Source organism: Acinonyx jubatus, chromosome B3, assembly GCF_027475565.1.
Source record: "Acinonyx jubatus isolate Ajub_Pintada_27869175 chromosome B3, VMU_Ajub_asm_v1.0, whole genome shotgun sequence".
In the NCBI taxonomy this organism is placed as follows: domain Eukaryota; kingdom Metazoa; phylum Chordata; class Mammalia; order Carnivora; family Felidae; genus Acinonyx; species Acinonyx jubatus.
In genome coordinates this window covers 47,224,522-47,241,339 of record NC_069386.1, presented here as the reverse complement: position 1 = coordinate 47,241,339, position 16,818 = coordinate 47,224,522, and the positions used below count along the sequence as shown (strand labels likewise).

The 16,818-nt window shown below is 36.5% G+C and overlaps 1 protein-coding gene across 2 annotated transcripts in view; it reads right to left on the bottom strand.

Moving 5' to 3' along the window:
• MNS1 (meiosis specific nuclear structural 1) overlaps positions 1 to 16,818 on the bottom strand; it is a 93,019-nt gene that overhangs the window by 37,981 nt on the left and 38,220 nt on the right. Inside the window, exons 6-7 of one of the 2 annotated variants that reach the window (XM_027067320.2) lie at positions 8,204 to 8,423; positions 6,990 to 7,211 (exon numbers count right to left, since the gene is read on the bottom strand). In XM_027067320.2, the coding sequence (XP_026923121.1) occupies positions 6,990 to 7,211; positions 8,204 to 8,206 (225 nt within the window). In that variant the 5' untranslated portion in view covers positions 8,207 to 8,423. Of the gene's footprint in view, positions 1 to 6,989; positions 7,212 to 7,982; positions 8,135 to 8,203; positions 8,424 to 16,818 lie in introns of those variants that run through there. The other variant, XM_053223985.1, reaches the window with a different exon arrangement.

Genomic DNA, 16,818 nt, shown 5'->3' with positions numbered 1-16,818 from the left:
ATATATGTATCTAATATAGAAGCACCAAAATATATAAAGCAAATATTAACACACCAAAAAGGGGAAATCAACAATAATACAATAATGGTAGGGGATTTTAACACCCTACTTATATCATCTGACAGAAATAAGAAAATCAATAAGGAAACATCAGCCTTAAACAACACCTTAAACCAGGTGGACTTAATAGATATATACAGAACATTCAGTACAAAAATAGCAGAATACATATGCTTCCAAGTGCATATAGAACATTCTCCAGACCAGATCAATGTTAGGCCACATAAAAAAGAAAATGTAAATAAATTCAAAATTGATATTATATCAAGCACCTTTTCCAACCATAATGGTATGGAATTACCAATTATCAAGAAGAAAACAACAAAACTGTGAGAATTAACCAGCATGCTACAAAGCAACCACAAGGGCATTGAAGAAATAAATACCTAGAAAAAAATTTTTAAAAATCTACAGACAGGGGCACCTGGGTAGCTCAGTCAATTAAGAATCAGACTTTGGCTCAGGTCATGATCTCACCATTTCCAAGTTCAAGCTCTTTGTCAGACTCTGTGCTGACAGCTCAGAGCCTGGGCCTGTTTCAGATTCTGTGTCTCCCTCTCCCTCTCTATCCTTCCTCCCACTCATGCTCTGTCTGTCTCTCTCTCAAAAATAAAAATAAACACTGAGAAAAATTTTTAATTAAAGAATAAAATTTTAAAAATTTGGAGACAAATGAAAACAGGAAAATAACATCAAAGTGCAGCAAAAGCAGTTCTAAGAGGGAGGTACACAGCAGTACAGATCTTTCTGAAGAAACAACAAAACCCTCAATTAAACAGTCTAACTTTACACCAAAAGGAACTACAGCAAGAATAAATGAAGCCTAAGGTTAGTAGGAGGAAAATAATAAAGATCAGAGTGGAAATAAATGAAATACAGACAAAAAAAGATAATAGGAAACATCAATGAAACTATGAACTAGTTCTTTGAGAATATAAATAAAAATGGGGTGCCTGGGTGGCTCAGTCAGTTAAGCATTCAACTACTGGTTTTAGCTCAGGTCATGATCTCACGGTTTGTGAGTTCGAGGCCCAGATTGGGCTCCATGCTGACAGTGCAGAGCCTGCTTGGGATTCTCTCTTTCCCTCTCTCTCTCACTCATTCTATCTCTCTCTCAAAAATAAACTTAAAAAAGAAAATATAAATAAAATTGACAAACTTTCAGCTAGACTTACCAAGGAAAAAAGAGAGAGGGCTCAAATACATAAAAATGAGAAGTGAAAAAGGAGTTACAACTAATACTAAAGAAATGCAAAGGATCATAAGAGAGTAATATGAACAATTATACACCAAAAATTAGACAAACTAGAAGAAGTGGATAAATTCCTAACACATGATCTTCCAAGACTGAATCAAGAAGAATTCTTGAATTAAGAATAAAATCAAGATACTAGTAGGGAGATTACTAGTAAGAAGACTGAATCAATAAAACCTCCCAAAAAACAAAAGTCCAGGACTATGTGGCTTTACTGGTTAACTCTATCAAACATTCAAAGAATTAATATTTCCCCTTCTCAAACTCTCAAAAAACTGAAGAGGAGGGAACACTCTCACTGTATGACATGAGGCCATCATTATCCTAATACCAAAACCAGACAAGGATGCCATACAAAAATAAAATTACCAGCTAATATTCCTGATAAACATAAATGCAACATTCCTCAACAAAATATTTGCAAACCAAATTCAACAACATATTAAAAGGACCATACACCATGATTAATGTGACTTATTCCAGGGATGCAAGGATGATTCAACATCCCAAATCAATCACTATTATATACATTAACAAAATGAAAGATAAAAATCATTGATCATTTTGATTCAGGAAAAGCAGATTATGGAGAGAATGTACCTCAACATAATTAATACCCTTATGACAAACCCACAGTTAGTTTCATACTCATTGGTGAGAAGCTCTAAGATCAAGAACAAGACAAGAATGCTCACTCCATCCCCACTTCTATAAAACATAGTACTGGAAGTCCTAGCCATAGTAATTAGGCAAGAAAAAGAAATAAAAGACATCCAAATTGGAAAGGAAGAGGCAAACTTGTCACTATTTGCAAATAACACAATACTAAAGACTACACCAAAGAACTATTAAAATAAATCAATTCAGTAGTGATAAGACACAAAAAATACATAAAAACCTGTTGAATTTCTACACATCAATACCAAAAGATCAGAAAGAAAAATCAAGAAAACAATCCCATTTACAACTGCATCAAAAAGTACAAAATACCTAGGACTAAATTTAACCAAGGTGACTATATACTGAAAACTATAAGATACTCATGAAAGAAACTGAAGAAAACACAAATAAATGGAAAGATATTCTGTGCTCATGGAGTAGTAGTATAAAATGTCTGTACTTTTCAAAGCAATCTACAGAGTCAATGTAATTCCTACCAAAATATCAACAGCATTTTCACAGAATTTGAACAAATAATTCTAAAATTCATATAAAAGCACAAAAGAATTAAGATAACCAAAGCAATCTTGAAAAAGAACAAAGTCAGAAGTGTAATGCTCCCAAATTTCAAACTATTATCACAAAGCTATAGTAATCAAATCAGTATAGTACTGGCATTAAAAACAGACACATAGAGGGACTCCTGGGTGACTCAGTCGGTTGAGTGTCTGACTTCGGGTCAGGTCATGATCTCACTGTTCATGAGTTTGAGCCCCGCATCCGGCTCTGTGCTGACAGCTCAGAGCCTGGAGCCTGCTTCAGATTCTGTGTCTCCCTCTGTCTCTGACCCTCCCCCATTCATGCTCTGTCTCTCTCTCAAAGATAAATAAACATTAAAAAATTTTTAAAATAAAAACAGACACATAGATCAATATAACAGGACAGACAGCCCAGGAAAACCCACACATATATGTCAATTAATTTAGAACAAAGGAGGCAAGAATATACAATGGGGAAAAGTGGTGTTAAAACTCTTCAAGTGCTGCTGGGAAAACTGGACAGCAACATGGAAAAAAATGAAACTGGACCACTATCATACAACATATACAAAAATTAACTCAAAATGGATCAGAAATTTGAATGCTAAGACCTGAAACCATAAAAGTCTTAAAGGAAAACATAGGCAGTAAGCTCCTTGACATTAATCTTAACAATGTTTTTTTTTAAAGCTGATTCCAGAGGTAATTGCAATAAAAAAGCAAAATCAAATGAGACTACCACAAACTAAAAAGCTTCTGCACAGCAAAGGAAACCATCAACAAAATTAAAAGGCAACCTACTGAATGACAGAAGTATTTGCAAATCATATATCCTATATGGGGTTAATATCCAAAATATATAAAGTCATAAAACCCCAAAACGAACAAAATATAAACAGTCTGATTAAAGAATAAGCAGAGGACCTAAATAGACTCTTTTTAAAAATGACATACAGATGCCCACCAGCACAGGAAAAGATATTTAACATCACCCATCATCAGAGAAATACAAATCAAAACTATAATGTGATTATTACCTTACACCTGTCAGAATGGCTATTAGCAAAAAGAAATAAGTGTTGGTGTGTGGAGAAAAGGGAATCCTCATGCAGTGGTGGTGAGAATATAAATTGGTGCAGCCACAATGGAAAACAGTATGGAAGCTCTCAAAAATTTTTAAAAAATCATATGATCCAGCAGTTTCACTTCTGGGTATCTACCAAAGAAAACAAAAACACTAATTTAAAAAGATGTATAAATGTAGCATTATTTATAATAATCAAGATATGGAAATAACCTATGTCCATCAATGGATGAGTGGATAGAGAAAATGTGGTATGTAAGTACAATAGAATGTTGCTCAGCCATAAAGATAATCTTGCCATTTGTGACAATTTGGATGGACCTTGAGGGTATTACACTAACTGAAATAAGTCAGAGAAAGACCATTATCTTTGATTTCACTTATATGTGGAATCTCAAAAACAAAACAAATAAACAAAGCAAAACCCAAATTCATAGATATAGACAACCAAATGGTGGTTGCCAGACGAGAGGGGAGTAGGAGTGGAGGTGTGAAATGAGTGAAGAGGATCAAGAAGTACAAACTTCCAGTTATAAAATAAGTAATGGGGATTTACATACAGGATGGGGAATATAGTCAATAATAGCGTATTAACTTTGTATGGTAAATAGATAGTAACTAGACTTATTGAGGTCATCATTTCACAATGTATACAAAGATCAAATTGCTATGTTGTGCACCTGAAACTAATATCATAATGTATGTCAATTATACCTCAATAAAAATTTTAAAAAGACAATCACATAAATGCAGTAGAAATAGACATAAGTAATTTTAGGAAACAGTGTCTGACTAGATATTATAAGGCTAAGGACAAAAAATATTTATATCCAAATCTGTACTGTAGTAAGTAAATGTGTTGTTCACAGGGGTGCAGGTTAACAATTCTGAGACTACTTTATTTGTATACTAGGGTTGAAAGAATAAGTAAATATACTATAGATAATGAGAACCAACTTTCTTTTTGTTGGAGAAAGCAATTATGAATAAGGAAAGGAGAAAGGCTAGAATAACCACTGTGCTAATCAGAAGGGAGATTCTCTTGGGTAGGCCTGACCTAATCAGGTGAGCCCTAAAATGACAAAGAGCAGTTGAAGCCACTGTTCTGTGGATATCAGGGAAACAGACTGCTATGTTGTGGAAAGGATCAAGTGGCAGGGAATGTCAGCAATCTCTGAGAGATATGAGTATTAGTCTTCGAACTATGAGAACATGCACTCTGCCAACTTAAATGAGCTTAGAAGAGGACCCCAAGATTCAGATGAGAATATATTCCAGACAACACCTGGATTTCAGCCTTGTGAGACCAAGCCGTCAATCCAGCTATAAACCACGTTTGGATTTCTGACCTACAGAAACCGTGAGGTAATCGACAGATGTTTTTAGCCACTAAATTTGTGGTAATTTGTTACATAGCAACAGAAAACTAATATAATAAATGAACAGTAGTCTTTAAAATTGTCAAGGTCATGAAAGACAGGAAAAGTGAAAAACTGTTACAGATTGGAGGAGATTAAGGAGACATAACAACTAAATGCAGTTTGTATTCCTGAAACAGAAAACATGTTAATGGAAAAAACTCATATGATCTGAATAAATACTATAGTTAACATATTGTACCAAGGCTAATTTCTTCATTTTGATAATTGTTCCATGATTATTTAAGATGTTAACTTAAAGAGAAATCAGTAAATGGTATACAGGAATTCTCTTTACTATTTTTTGCAACTCTTATGTATCTAAATTTATCTCAAAAATTGTCTCTAAATATTATTTCCATTAGATGATAACAGTGCTCTTTGGTACAATGGCTGATTCCGGGTGTGAAGCCAGAAATTTACAAGATGAGTCTTGTATTCACCAGAGGAAAAGAACAAATAGGATAAGGAATCAGCTCAAGTGATTCCTAAGATCTGAGAGTAGAAAGCCAGAGACCCAGAGAGGCCTGGGTGGCTCAGTCGGTTAAGCATCCAACTTTGGCTCAGGTCATGATCTCACAGTTCATGGGTTCGAGCCCCGCATCGGGCTCTGTGCTGACAGCTCAGAACCTGGAGCCTGCTTTGGATTCTGTGTCTCCCTCTCTCTCTGTCTCTCCTCCACTCATGTTCTGTCTCTCTCTGTCTCTCAAAAATAAATAAACGTTAAACAAAAATTCCTTTTTAAATAAATAAAGGATGAGGGAGAGACTGTTTTAGATTAGAGGTACCTAACAGACATAACAACCAAATATACTATATGAACCTTGTTCGGATCCTGATTAAAACAAACCAACTGTAAAAGCAGACTTTGACATAATCCCCAAAACTTGATTATGGGATGGCATTAAATGATACCTAGAATTTACTGTTAATTCCATTACGTGAGATAATGGCATTGTTCTGCTACTATGTTAGAAAATACCTGTATTTTATAAGATGCATACTGAAGTATACAGGAGAGAGATGATCTGATATCTAGGGTTTTCTTTAAAATTAAAGAAAAAAATAAGAATAAAAATAGGAAAAAAATCTAATCCCTAGGATCTTATTGCTCAGAGTTGAAAATCATGTCTAAGCTTTATGAAATTGAAATTCAGAGGGATGGATATCATTTTTAAAAGTTGCTTTTGCCATTCCCCACAATATCTTGCAAAATGTTGAACATAAAGCAGGAACTCAAAAAATAGTGAAATATCAGAACACCTTTTTCACATTTATGAGAACTTGTTTCTTATTGGTTTCCCTTTTTTACCACCTTCATCCTGTAAAATATTTAGAAGTTTCCATTAAAAAATTATCTCCATATTTTAGGAGTTATATATATGTACTGTACCTGAATTCAAGTCAGTATTTCAAAAATCAAAAATACAAGTAAATTCAAATCTAAGACATAGGTGTTCATTTTCTACCAATGAACAATGAACATGTTTAATATCAGTAAATTCAAAAAAGGTAATCTGAAATTTTTGTCTTTTGAATTTTATGGAATGCAACTGAATTTTACTTACATGAGCAAAACTCAGTAATTATGGATTTCATGTTTATGAAAAAAACGAGAAAACCTGTGTCTTACTCTGTTCCAGGTACTTTTCCAAGTGCTTTGCATGTATTAAATCATTAACTATTAAAACAATCCTACAAAGTGGGTACTATTATAATTCCTGTTTTATAGATGAGGCAGCAAGTAAAATCATGGTTCAACAGCTTATATACAGCAATACTAGGATTTAAAGACATAACAGTCTAACTCCAAAAACGCAGTTCTTTACCACTACACTGGACTGACATACAATGAGGCATACTTTATCTGATCCTGTTATCTATTCAATTCCAGTATCAGCAGTTGGTTTTTATCATTTCCAAGGAGAAAATGAAGGGAAAAAAATGATGTAAGAATGAATAGTAAAATGTACCTTTTGAATGGCCTCTTCCATATCCAACTCAAATTGTTCATTCTGTAATAATCTGAGGAATCTCCTGCGCTCCACACGGTCATCATTTTCGTTCTGCACCATTTGGTCCCTGACTTGATTCTGTATCTTTCTTAGTGATTGGACATGCAATTTCTTGCAGTAGTTTACATCTACTAATTTCTGATGTCTTTCACTGAAGTTCATAGCTCTCCTTTTAGAAGCCTATAATGAAAAAAAAGAAAAGTATGCATACTTTGATATTCCAAAATATAATTTTTAAAAGAATACTGCTGTGGAGTGCCTGGGTGGCTCAGAGGGTTATGCACCACTCTTGATTTCCGCTCAGGTCATTATCTCCCAGTCCTGGGATTGAGCCCCGCTAAGGAATTGAGCCCCGGCTGAGCGTGGAGCCTGCTTAGGATTCTCTCTCCCTTTCTTTCTGCCCCTCCCCCACTTGTGCTCCCTCGCTCTCAAAATAAATAAATAAACTTTAAAAGTATACTGATGTAAACTCCCATTACAAAAATAGGGAACACTAATAAAAACAAAGGACCTTTAGCCTCCTTCCTAAATTCAGAGAAATAAAAAAAAGTACGCGTGGTAGCTAAATATATTGATATATCAGTAAACTACTTTTATTACTCCCCATTTTATAGATGAAGAATAAAAAGTAAAAGCAACTTTACCCAGGATTCCTCAGCTTAAATATGCCGCAGTACTAAGATTCAAAGACCCGTAGTCAAGCTCTGTAGAACTAGCTTTTAGCGCAATACAGGGAATTCCTCCTTCCCCATTCCACCCCCCCTCTCCCTTACCCCTTGGCCATAAAGTTCCGTTGAGAAACTGGTCAGGTTTTCCTAATATAGATTTAACAGGTCGGGCCGCTGCTACTTAATTCATTCACTCTCTCCTGGAGTTTTCTTCCCCCAGTTACTCGTTCAACATTCTTAATCTTTTCCCAAATTTCCAAAATATGAGAAAAAAGATATTTACCGGGCAGATCTAATAACAGCCAGAAATTTTGGAAAAGGCTGAAAGCCACCGTGTTCGTTGCTTAAACAATAGCACAGGAGGCCTCTGAAAGCAAATTGTACGAGTTTCCCACTTTAATTCTCAGATTAGGCACTTCAAATCCTTTTTAGGTGCAAGCTGGCTCTAAACTACAATTAAACCAATAGATAAACAAGTAGTTTCAAGACCCCCAACCGGCTTACCATCTTGGCAGACGAAAATTTCCCTCTCGTGCTCCAGCGGCCACCACCTCCCGCTTCCAAAGCAGAGGCTCAGCTCTCTGATGTTGACGCGGTTTCCTGGCAACTGCCGCCAAAGAGGGTCCCACCTACCGGCGCAGGGCGCAGTCTCTCATTGGACGCAGGAAGAGCCAATGGGCATTGAGCTTCTTGGAAGGCTGGCAGAGGAGCTACTTCTCCAGATCTAATTAACAGGCGGGAAGTTCAGATTCTGTATCCAGGCGCGAGCTCTTTGTAGTCTTTTTGGGCGCTCACGATTTCCCTTAAGCGGCTAAATTCTGTGATTTGGGTAGGTTTGGGAGCCAAGGGGAAGCTGTGGAAACTTTACACAGAAATACGCAAACTCCTATTCCATGGGGCCAAAGTCACTTTCCACGCATAGAACATCCTGTGCCCTCAGCCCGTTCTGCATGAGTTGATGACTGCCTTCACCTTTAGCAGTGGGAGGCACGGCCACCGTCTCCCTAGCTGGGTAACTGTGAGCCACTGTGGGTGGCATGCCCTTCCAGCGCCCTTCACCTTACACCCCGCAGACGCTGTTGGTAAACTGTGGTAATAAAATGCAGGGGCCACACAGAGCTTTCTCCGCTGTGGAATACCTGGTCCAGGTATCGATGAGCCAGCATACAGATGATGGCAGGATGTGATCAGGTTTATTTTACTGGCAGTTACACACTACAGTCCATTTTAAATGGAAGAATTTAAGAACAGGAATGGTTCAGAAAAATTATTCAAAGATTATAGAGATGACAGAGAAGTCCCTAAAAAAATTGAGGCGCCTGGGTGACTCAGTGGGTTAGGCATCTGACTTAAGCTCAGGTCATGATCTTGGGGTTTGTGAGTTTGAGCTGATAGCTCAGAGCCTGGAGCCTGCTTCAGATTCCGTGTCTCCCTCTCACTCTGCCCCTCCCCTACTTGCGCTCTCCCTCTCACTCTCTCCCTCTCTATCTCTCTCAAAAATAATATTAAAAAAAAAATTAAACGTAGTGTGGGAACTTGACTTAGTTTGTGCTAGCTAATTTGAAGCCCATCATGTGCAGCAATATTGTGCTTAAATATTAATAACCAAAAGGACTTCCAGTTCCAGCTTCAAAATGTAAAAGCTTGGAAGTTATCACTTGTCCTTACTATCAGAAAAATTTCAACAAACTAAAAACTAATGATTTTTCTTGGACTCATCAAAGAACTGAGGTCACAGGGCAACCTACAACCCTGAAATCTGGAGAGGTGAGTCCAGGGGGTAACAGCCAAGACCTACTTATCTAGAGCAGGAGCCTCTGAAGCCATAAACAAGGAATACTTGAATAGTAATTTTGATTAATTGTTGGAAACTGAGCACAGACTGGAGTGAGTTAAACTACCCGGGGTTTGCAGTCTTGGGAGGCCCAACACTTGCATGGGTTTTGCTTTGACGAACTCCAGCAAGTTCTCACCATTAAAAACCAAGAAAGATATCTTGTGGCTCTAGGAAGCAGATAAGATTAATAATTATTATCAAATATATCTAGAGCCTTCTCCTTAATAAAGGCCTACTTCCCAGAAGAAAAGATTGTACCAAAGCTATATCCCACCCAAGGCAAGGACAGTTCTCTGACTATAGCTTCCTCCAGCCTGCCAGTCTCTCCTAAGTAGAGAGGAGGAAGCTAAGAAACACTTGTGAAGGTCACAGCCCAAAGAGGTTTAAAGAGGCTTAAATATAAAATTATGGAATTCTTCCCACACTTAACATTGAGTACAGATGAAAGCACTGCAAAATCACATACTAACAAGGAATTCTTAGGGAAATCCAAAGACAACAGGAGACAGAAACAAAAATACTAGAAGTATTTGAAACCTCTAGAACAAACAGCTACGGCAAACATGAAGCACAGCCCAACTCCTAGCCATGTAATAAAAAACTCACATTAAGCGCTATTTACCTCAATTCCTGTTACCCAATATAGCACAGCCAGTTTCAACAAAAAACAACAAGGCTAAAGGCAAGGAAACAGTCAGTTTGAAAGGCAAAGTAAGCATCAGAACTAGACTCAACCAGATTGGGAGAAACAGAACAGATTGGGAGATTATTAAACAGTAATATAACTATGATTAATATGCCAAAGGATCTGATGGAAAATATTGGCAACATACAATAATAGATGGGTGATGTAATCAGATAAATGGAAACTCAAAGAATCCAAAGAAAATTTTAGAAATAAGAAACACTGTAACAAATGAGGAATGCCTTTGACAAGCTTATTGTAGACTGGACAACACTGTGGAGAGGATCAGTGAGCCTGAAGATATGTCAGTAGAAACTTCCCAAACTGACATGCAAGGAATAGATAATCCTATTGGGCTTGTAGACCTCACCTTAGAATCAAATTGTTTTCTACAATAGAAAAGGGCGTGTGTGTGTGTGTGTGTGTGTGTGTGTGTGTGTGTGTGTTGAGGGGATGGTAATTGTCAAGGTTTCTATTTTTTGGGAGATCATATAAACCCAGTTACCACAAAAGTCGAACTGGCCACATGTGTACAGTGCAAAACATTTTGAAAACATTCAATTTTGTTTGTCTAGCAACTTCCACAAGAATTCTACAAAAAGCATGGCTTATGTATAGCTTCTCACAAAGTAGCCTCTAATTAAAATTTCGTTGGTTGGGCTGTCAGCAGGAATTTTTGTTTTGTTTTGAACAATGATTAGTGCCTGGCACATAATAGGTGATAAGTAAATATTTGTTAAATTAACAAATGATTGAAATTATGGTACTGTTATACACATCGGAAAAAGCTCTACCCAGAAATAACTTTGAAGAAATATTGCTCTTCATCATTTAAAGTTTTATCAAATTTACTTATATTTTCAAAGAGCAAACTTTTGGCTTTATTAATTTCTCTCTCTCTCTCTCTCTCTCTCTCATATATATATATATATATATATATATATATATACACATAAATATATGTATATATATATTTTTCCATTTTCATTGTTTGTTGCTCTTACCATCATTATTTTCTTCCCATCTTGCTTTGGGTTTAATTTGCTTTTCTCTTTATAGTTTCATAAGGTGGAAGTTTAAATCTTTAACACCATTCTTCTTTTCAAATATAAATATATAATATAAATTTCTCTCTAAGCCTTGCTTTAGCTGCTTCCCACAGATTTTGATATATGGTGATTTCTCATTCATTCAGTTCAAAATATCAAAGACTTTTTCTTTGACTTATGAATTATTTAAACATGCTTTGTTAACCATTTCCAGGCATCTTTTTGTTATTGATTTCTAGTTGATTCCATTATGGTAAAAAAATGTACCTGTATGACTTCAAATCTTTTGAGTTGTAGAGATTTATTTTATTCAGCACAATATGGTCCATTTTGGTGACTGTTTCATGTGTCCTTGAAAAGAATATGTATTCAGGCACTTTGGGTGAGGTATTCTATAAACACCACAAAGGTCAAGTTGGTTGAGAATGGCTTTCATCCAATGCCAAGGAAATTCCATGTCCTTACAGTATTTCTATTTTATCAATTACTGTGAGAAGTGTTGAGGTCATCAAGTATAATTGTGGATTTGCTTATCCTTTTGCTGCATGTCTTTTAAAGTATTATTGTTAAGTGTGTATACCTTTAGGATTAAGGTATATACATTAACATTTTGACATTAACATTTCAAACACCCTTATTTTCCCCTGGTAATTATTCTTTGTTCTTTTTAAAAATTTTTTAACATTTATTTATTTTGAGAGAGAGAGAGAGAGAGAGAGAGAGAGAGAGAGAGAGAGAGAGAGAAAGAATATCCCAAGCAGGCTCCATGCTGCCAGCACAGGACCTGATGCAGGGCTCGAACTCATGAACTTTGAGATTGTGACCTGAGCCAAAATCATGAGTCAGACACTTACCTGACTGAGCCACCTAGGCACCCCAGTAATACTCTTTTTCTGAAGTCTTGTTGCCATTAATGTAGCCACCGTAGCTTTCTTATAACTAATGTTTACATGGCATGTATTTCTCTATGTTTTTACTTTTCTAATTTTCTATCTAATGTATCTGCATATTTATATTTAAAATGACTTTCCTACAGATAGCATATCATTGAGCATTATTTTCTTATTCAACCGAACAATCTCCATCTTTTTAAATTTAAGTATAATTAACATGTAATGTTATACTAGTTTCAGCTGTAGAATATAGTGAGCCAAAAATTCTATACATTTCTCAATACTCATCAAGATAAGAGTACTCTTAATCCCCTTTATCTAGTTCACCCAACCCCCCACCCCTCTCTGGCCAGTTCCCCTCTGGCAACCACCAGTTTGTTCTCTGTATTTAAGAGTCTGATTTTTTTTCTTTTTTTTTTCTTTGTTCATTTGTTTTGTTTTGTTTTATCACTAATCATCAGGGAAATAAAAACCAAAACCACAATGAGATATCATTTTATACCTGTCAGAATGTCTAAAATCAAAAACACAAGAAATAACAAGTTTTGTTGAGGATGTGAAGGAAAAGGAACCTTTGTACACTATTGGTACAAATGCAAATTGGTACAGCCACTGTGGGAAACAGTATGGAGTTTCCTCAAAATTATTAAAGACAGAATTAGCATATGATCCACTAATTCTACTACTGGGTATTTACCCCCCCCCCAAAAAAAACCCAAAAACACTAGTTTGAAAAGAAATATGCACCCCTATGCTTATTACACATTATTTACAATAGCCAAGATATAGAAGCAACACAAGTGCCCATCCATAGATGAATGAATAAAGAAGAGGTGGTAAATATGTACAATGGAGTTATTACTCGGCCATAAAAAAGAATGAAATCAGGGGTGCCTGGGTGGCTTGGTCGGTTAAGCGTCCGACTTCGGCTCAGGTCGTGATCTCACAGTCCGTGAGTTCGAGCCCCGCGTCGGGCTCTGTGCTGACCACTCAGAGCCTGGAGCCTGTTTCGGATTCTGTGTCTCCCTCTCTCTCTGCCCCTCCCCTGTTCATACTCTGTCTCTCTCTGTCTCAAAAATAAATAAATGTTAAAAAAAATTAAAAAAAAAAAAGAATGAAATCTTGCCATTTGCCACAAAATGGATGAACCTAGAGGGTATGTTTGAGTGAAGTCAATCAGAGAAAGACAAATAGCATATGATTTCACTCATATGTTTAAGAAAAATTTAAGAAAGTCCCATCTTTTAATTGCTAGGTTTATGCCATTTACATATCAGTATTGATATGTATGGATTAAAATATACACATGCTAATTTTAAAATATTTGTTGCATACGTTTTTTATTTTCTCTTCTTTTTCGGTCTTCTTTTTTTATTATTTGTGATTTCATTTTATTTTCACTATTGACTTGTTATTTATACCTCTTAAATGTTTGTGATTGCCCTAAGATTTACTATTTATATATTATTCAAATACTGTAACTCTGCCTCAGTTGTTGTGTGTAAACCTTAGAACAGTATAATTTCAATTCTTCCATCCCATATCTTGTGCTGTTACCATACATTTTAAATTACATAAATCCACAATACATATGTTAGATTGTTGGATATTGTTTCAAAATTCTCAAGTGCTCTGTTTTTTGTTTTCTCCAATATTTTTCAGTCTTTCATTTTGGGTAATTCTTATTAATATATCCTCAAATTCGCTGACTCCTTTCCTCAGCTATGTTGTCTTTTGTTGAAACTGTCAAAGTTCATTTGTTTTATTTTTAGAATTTCCATTCAACTCTTATAGTTTCCATCTTCTCAGCTAAAATTATCCAAGTTTTCATGTATATTGTCTACCTATTCTGTTAGGGTCTTTAATATATTAATCATAGTATTTAAATTTTTCTGAGTTTCACCATTTGGGCCATGTATGAATTTTGTTCTGTTGATAGGTTCATCTTTATACACCTTTTACAATGTTGTTCCTTGAATTTTGGTGGATGTCATAGTTCTGGATTGAATACCAGACATCACATGTAAGGCAGTAGAGACTGAGGTAAATCATATTTAGGCCTGGAAATAAGCATACAACATCAGTGTAGGAGGTTGAGCCTAGGTAGTCAGGAGCTGAGCTGGATTTGAACTTCGTGTTGCTATGGTTATGTGGTTTCAGTACACCATTATCTTCAAATTTCTCTAGCATTATCTTTTGCTTATGGTGGAAGCTAGTTTTCCAAAAGGCTTCTCTCAATGTTCCTGGTTCATCTTTAGCTTAAGGCCTTCCCTGTGATTCTGGCATGTCAAAGCTTGTCTCTCTCCACCTTCTGGTTCCTGCCCTCCCAGGAGACTGCTGTTTTTTGTTGCTAAGGCTAGCTTGCCAGGTAGTGGGAAGAGGGGCTTCTCTGTTACCCTGGTCCAGTCTCAGTGTTAGGTGGATTCTGGCACACTAGTTGGGGGGGGGGGGTCTCATAAACTGATAAAACTTCTCTTAATGGTAAGTACTGGCTGTTATCTTATTGCTTTTAAAGAAAATCTAGAACCCTTCACCTGGCTATAAAGGCTGTATGTTTATCTCTTCAGATTTCTTCAAACTTCAGCCAAAATTGATTTCTTTGAGCTCCTTCCTGCAAGAAGGCCTTTACATGTGTGGGTCTCTGCCCTTAATAAGAGGTTGTGACGACTGAAAGCCCACCAGCCATCTTGTCAGTGAGATAATACATGCTCTGCATGGCAGAAGAGAAAAATGGAAGGAGCCTTGGTTATTTATGACCACAGAGCTACAATATCAGATTGGGCTGCCTAATGCTATATGAAAGAAAAATAAATTCCTCATTTGTCTAAGCCTCTGTGTCCTCTTCTTCACTCCGGATTCTTATTATTATTAGTCAGATGCAATTCCTAAATGATACAAACCACCACCTCTATTTAATCTCATGGGTGAAAATGATTAAGAAAAACAAAACTTTTTATAGCATTCATTGCCTTTTAAAATCAATATTTTATTTTGAAGATTAACAGGCAGAGTAGAAAACCTCCTATTTCCTTTCTCCCATTTTCCTCTCTCCCTTATCTTAGAGAAGCTACTAATTAGTTCCTTTCCCATAATTCCTGTGCTCAGAGTCTTGATCACAACTTTTGATTCTTGTGTTGTTGTTTTTTTAATTTAATTTACATCCAAGTTAGTTAGCTTACAGTGCAACAATGATTTCAGGGGTAGATTCCTTAGTGCCCCTTACCTATTTAGCCCATCCCCCCTCCCACAATCCCTCAAGTAACCCTCTGTTTGTTCTCCATATTTAAGAGTCTCTTATGTTTTGTCCCCCTCCCTGTTTTATATTATTTTTGCTTCACTTCCCTTGTGTTCATCTGTTCTATGCCTTAAAGTCCTCATATGAGTGAAGTCATATGATATTTGTCTTTCTCTGACTAATTTCACTTAGCCTAATACCCTCTAGTCCCATCCACATAGTTGCAAATGGCAAGGTTTCATTCTTTTTGATTGCCGAGTAATACTCCATTGTGTGTGTGTGTGTGTGTGTGTGTGTGTGTGTGTGTGTGTGTATACCACATCTTCTTTATCCATTCATCCATCGATGGACATTTGGGCTCTTTCCATACTTTGGCTATTGTTAATAATGCTGCTATAAACATTGGGGTGCATGTGCCCCTTCGAAACAGCATACCTGTATCCCTTGGATAAGTACCTAGTAGTGCAATTGCCAGGTTGTAAGGTAGTTCTATTTTTAGTTTTTTGAGGAACCTCCATACTGTTTTCCAGAGTGGCTGCACCAGTTTGCATTCCCATCAGCAGTGCAAAAGAGATCCTCTTTCTCCACATCCTTGCCAACATCTGTTGTTGCCTGAGTTGTTAATGTTAGCCATTTTGACAGGTGTGAGGTGGTATCTCATTGTGGTTTTGATTTGTATTTCCCTGGTGATGAGTGATGTTGAGCATTTTTTCATGTGTCGGTTGGCCATCTGGATGTCTTCTTTGGAGAAGTGTCTATTCATATCTTTTGCCCATTTCTTCACTGGATTCTTTGTTTTTTGGGTGTTGAGTTTGATATATTCTTTATAGATTTTGGATACTAACCCTTTATCTGATATGTCGTTTGCAAATATCTTCCCCATTCCATCGGTTGCCTTTTAGTTTTGCTGATTGTTTCCTTCCCTGTGCAGAAGCTTTTTATTTTGATGAGATCCCAGTAGTTCATTTTTGCTTTTTGTTTCCCTTGCCTCTGGAGACGTGGTGAGTAAGAGTTGCTGCAGCCAAGATTACAAAGGTTTTTGCCTGCTTTCTCCTCGAGGATTTTGATGGCTTCCTGTCTTACATTTAGGTCTTTCATCCATTTTGAGTTTATTTTTGCATATGGTGTAAGAAAGTGGTCCAGGTTCATTTTTCTGCATGTCGCTGTCAGGTTTCCCAGCACCACTTGTTGAAGAGACTGTCTTTATTCCACTGAATATTCTTTCCTGCTTTGTCAAAGATTAGTTGGCCATACGTTTGTGGGTCCATTTCTGGGTTCTCAATTCTGTTCCATTGATCTGAGTGTCTGTTCTGGTGCCAGTACCATACTGTCTTGATGATTACAGGTGTGTAGTACAGCTTGAAGTCCAGGATTGTGATGGCTCTTGCTTTGGTTTTCTTTTTCAAGATTGCTTTGACTA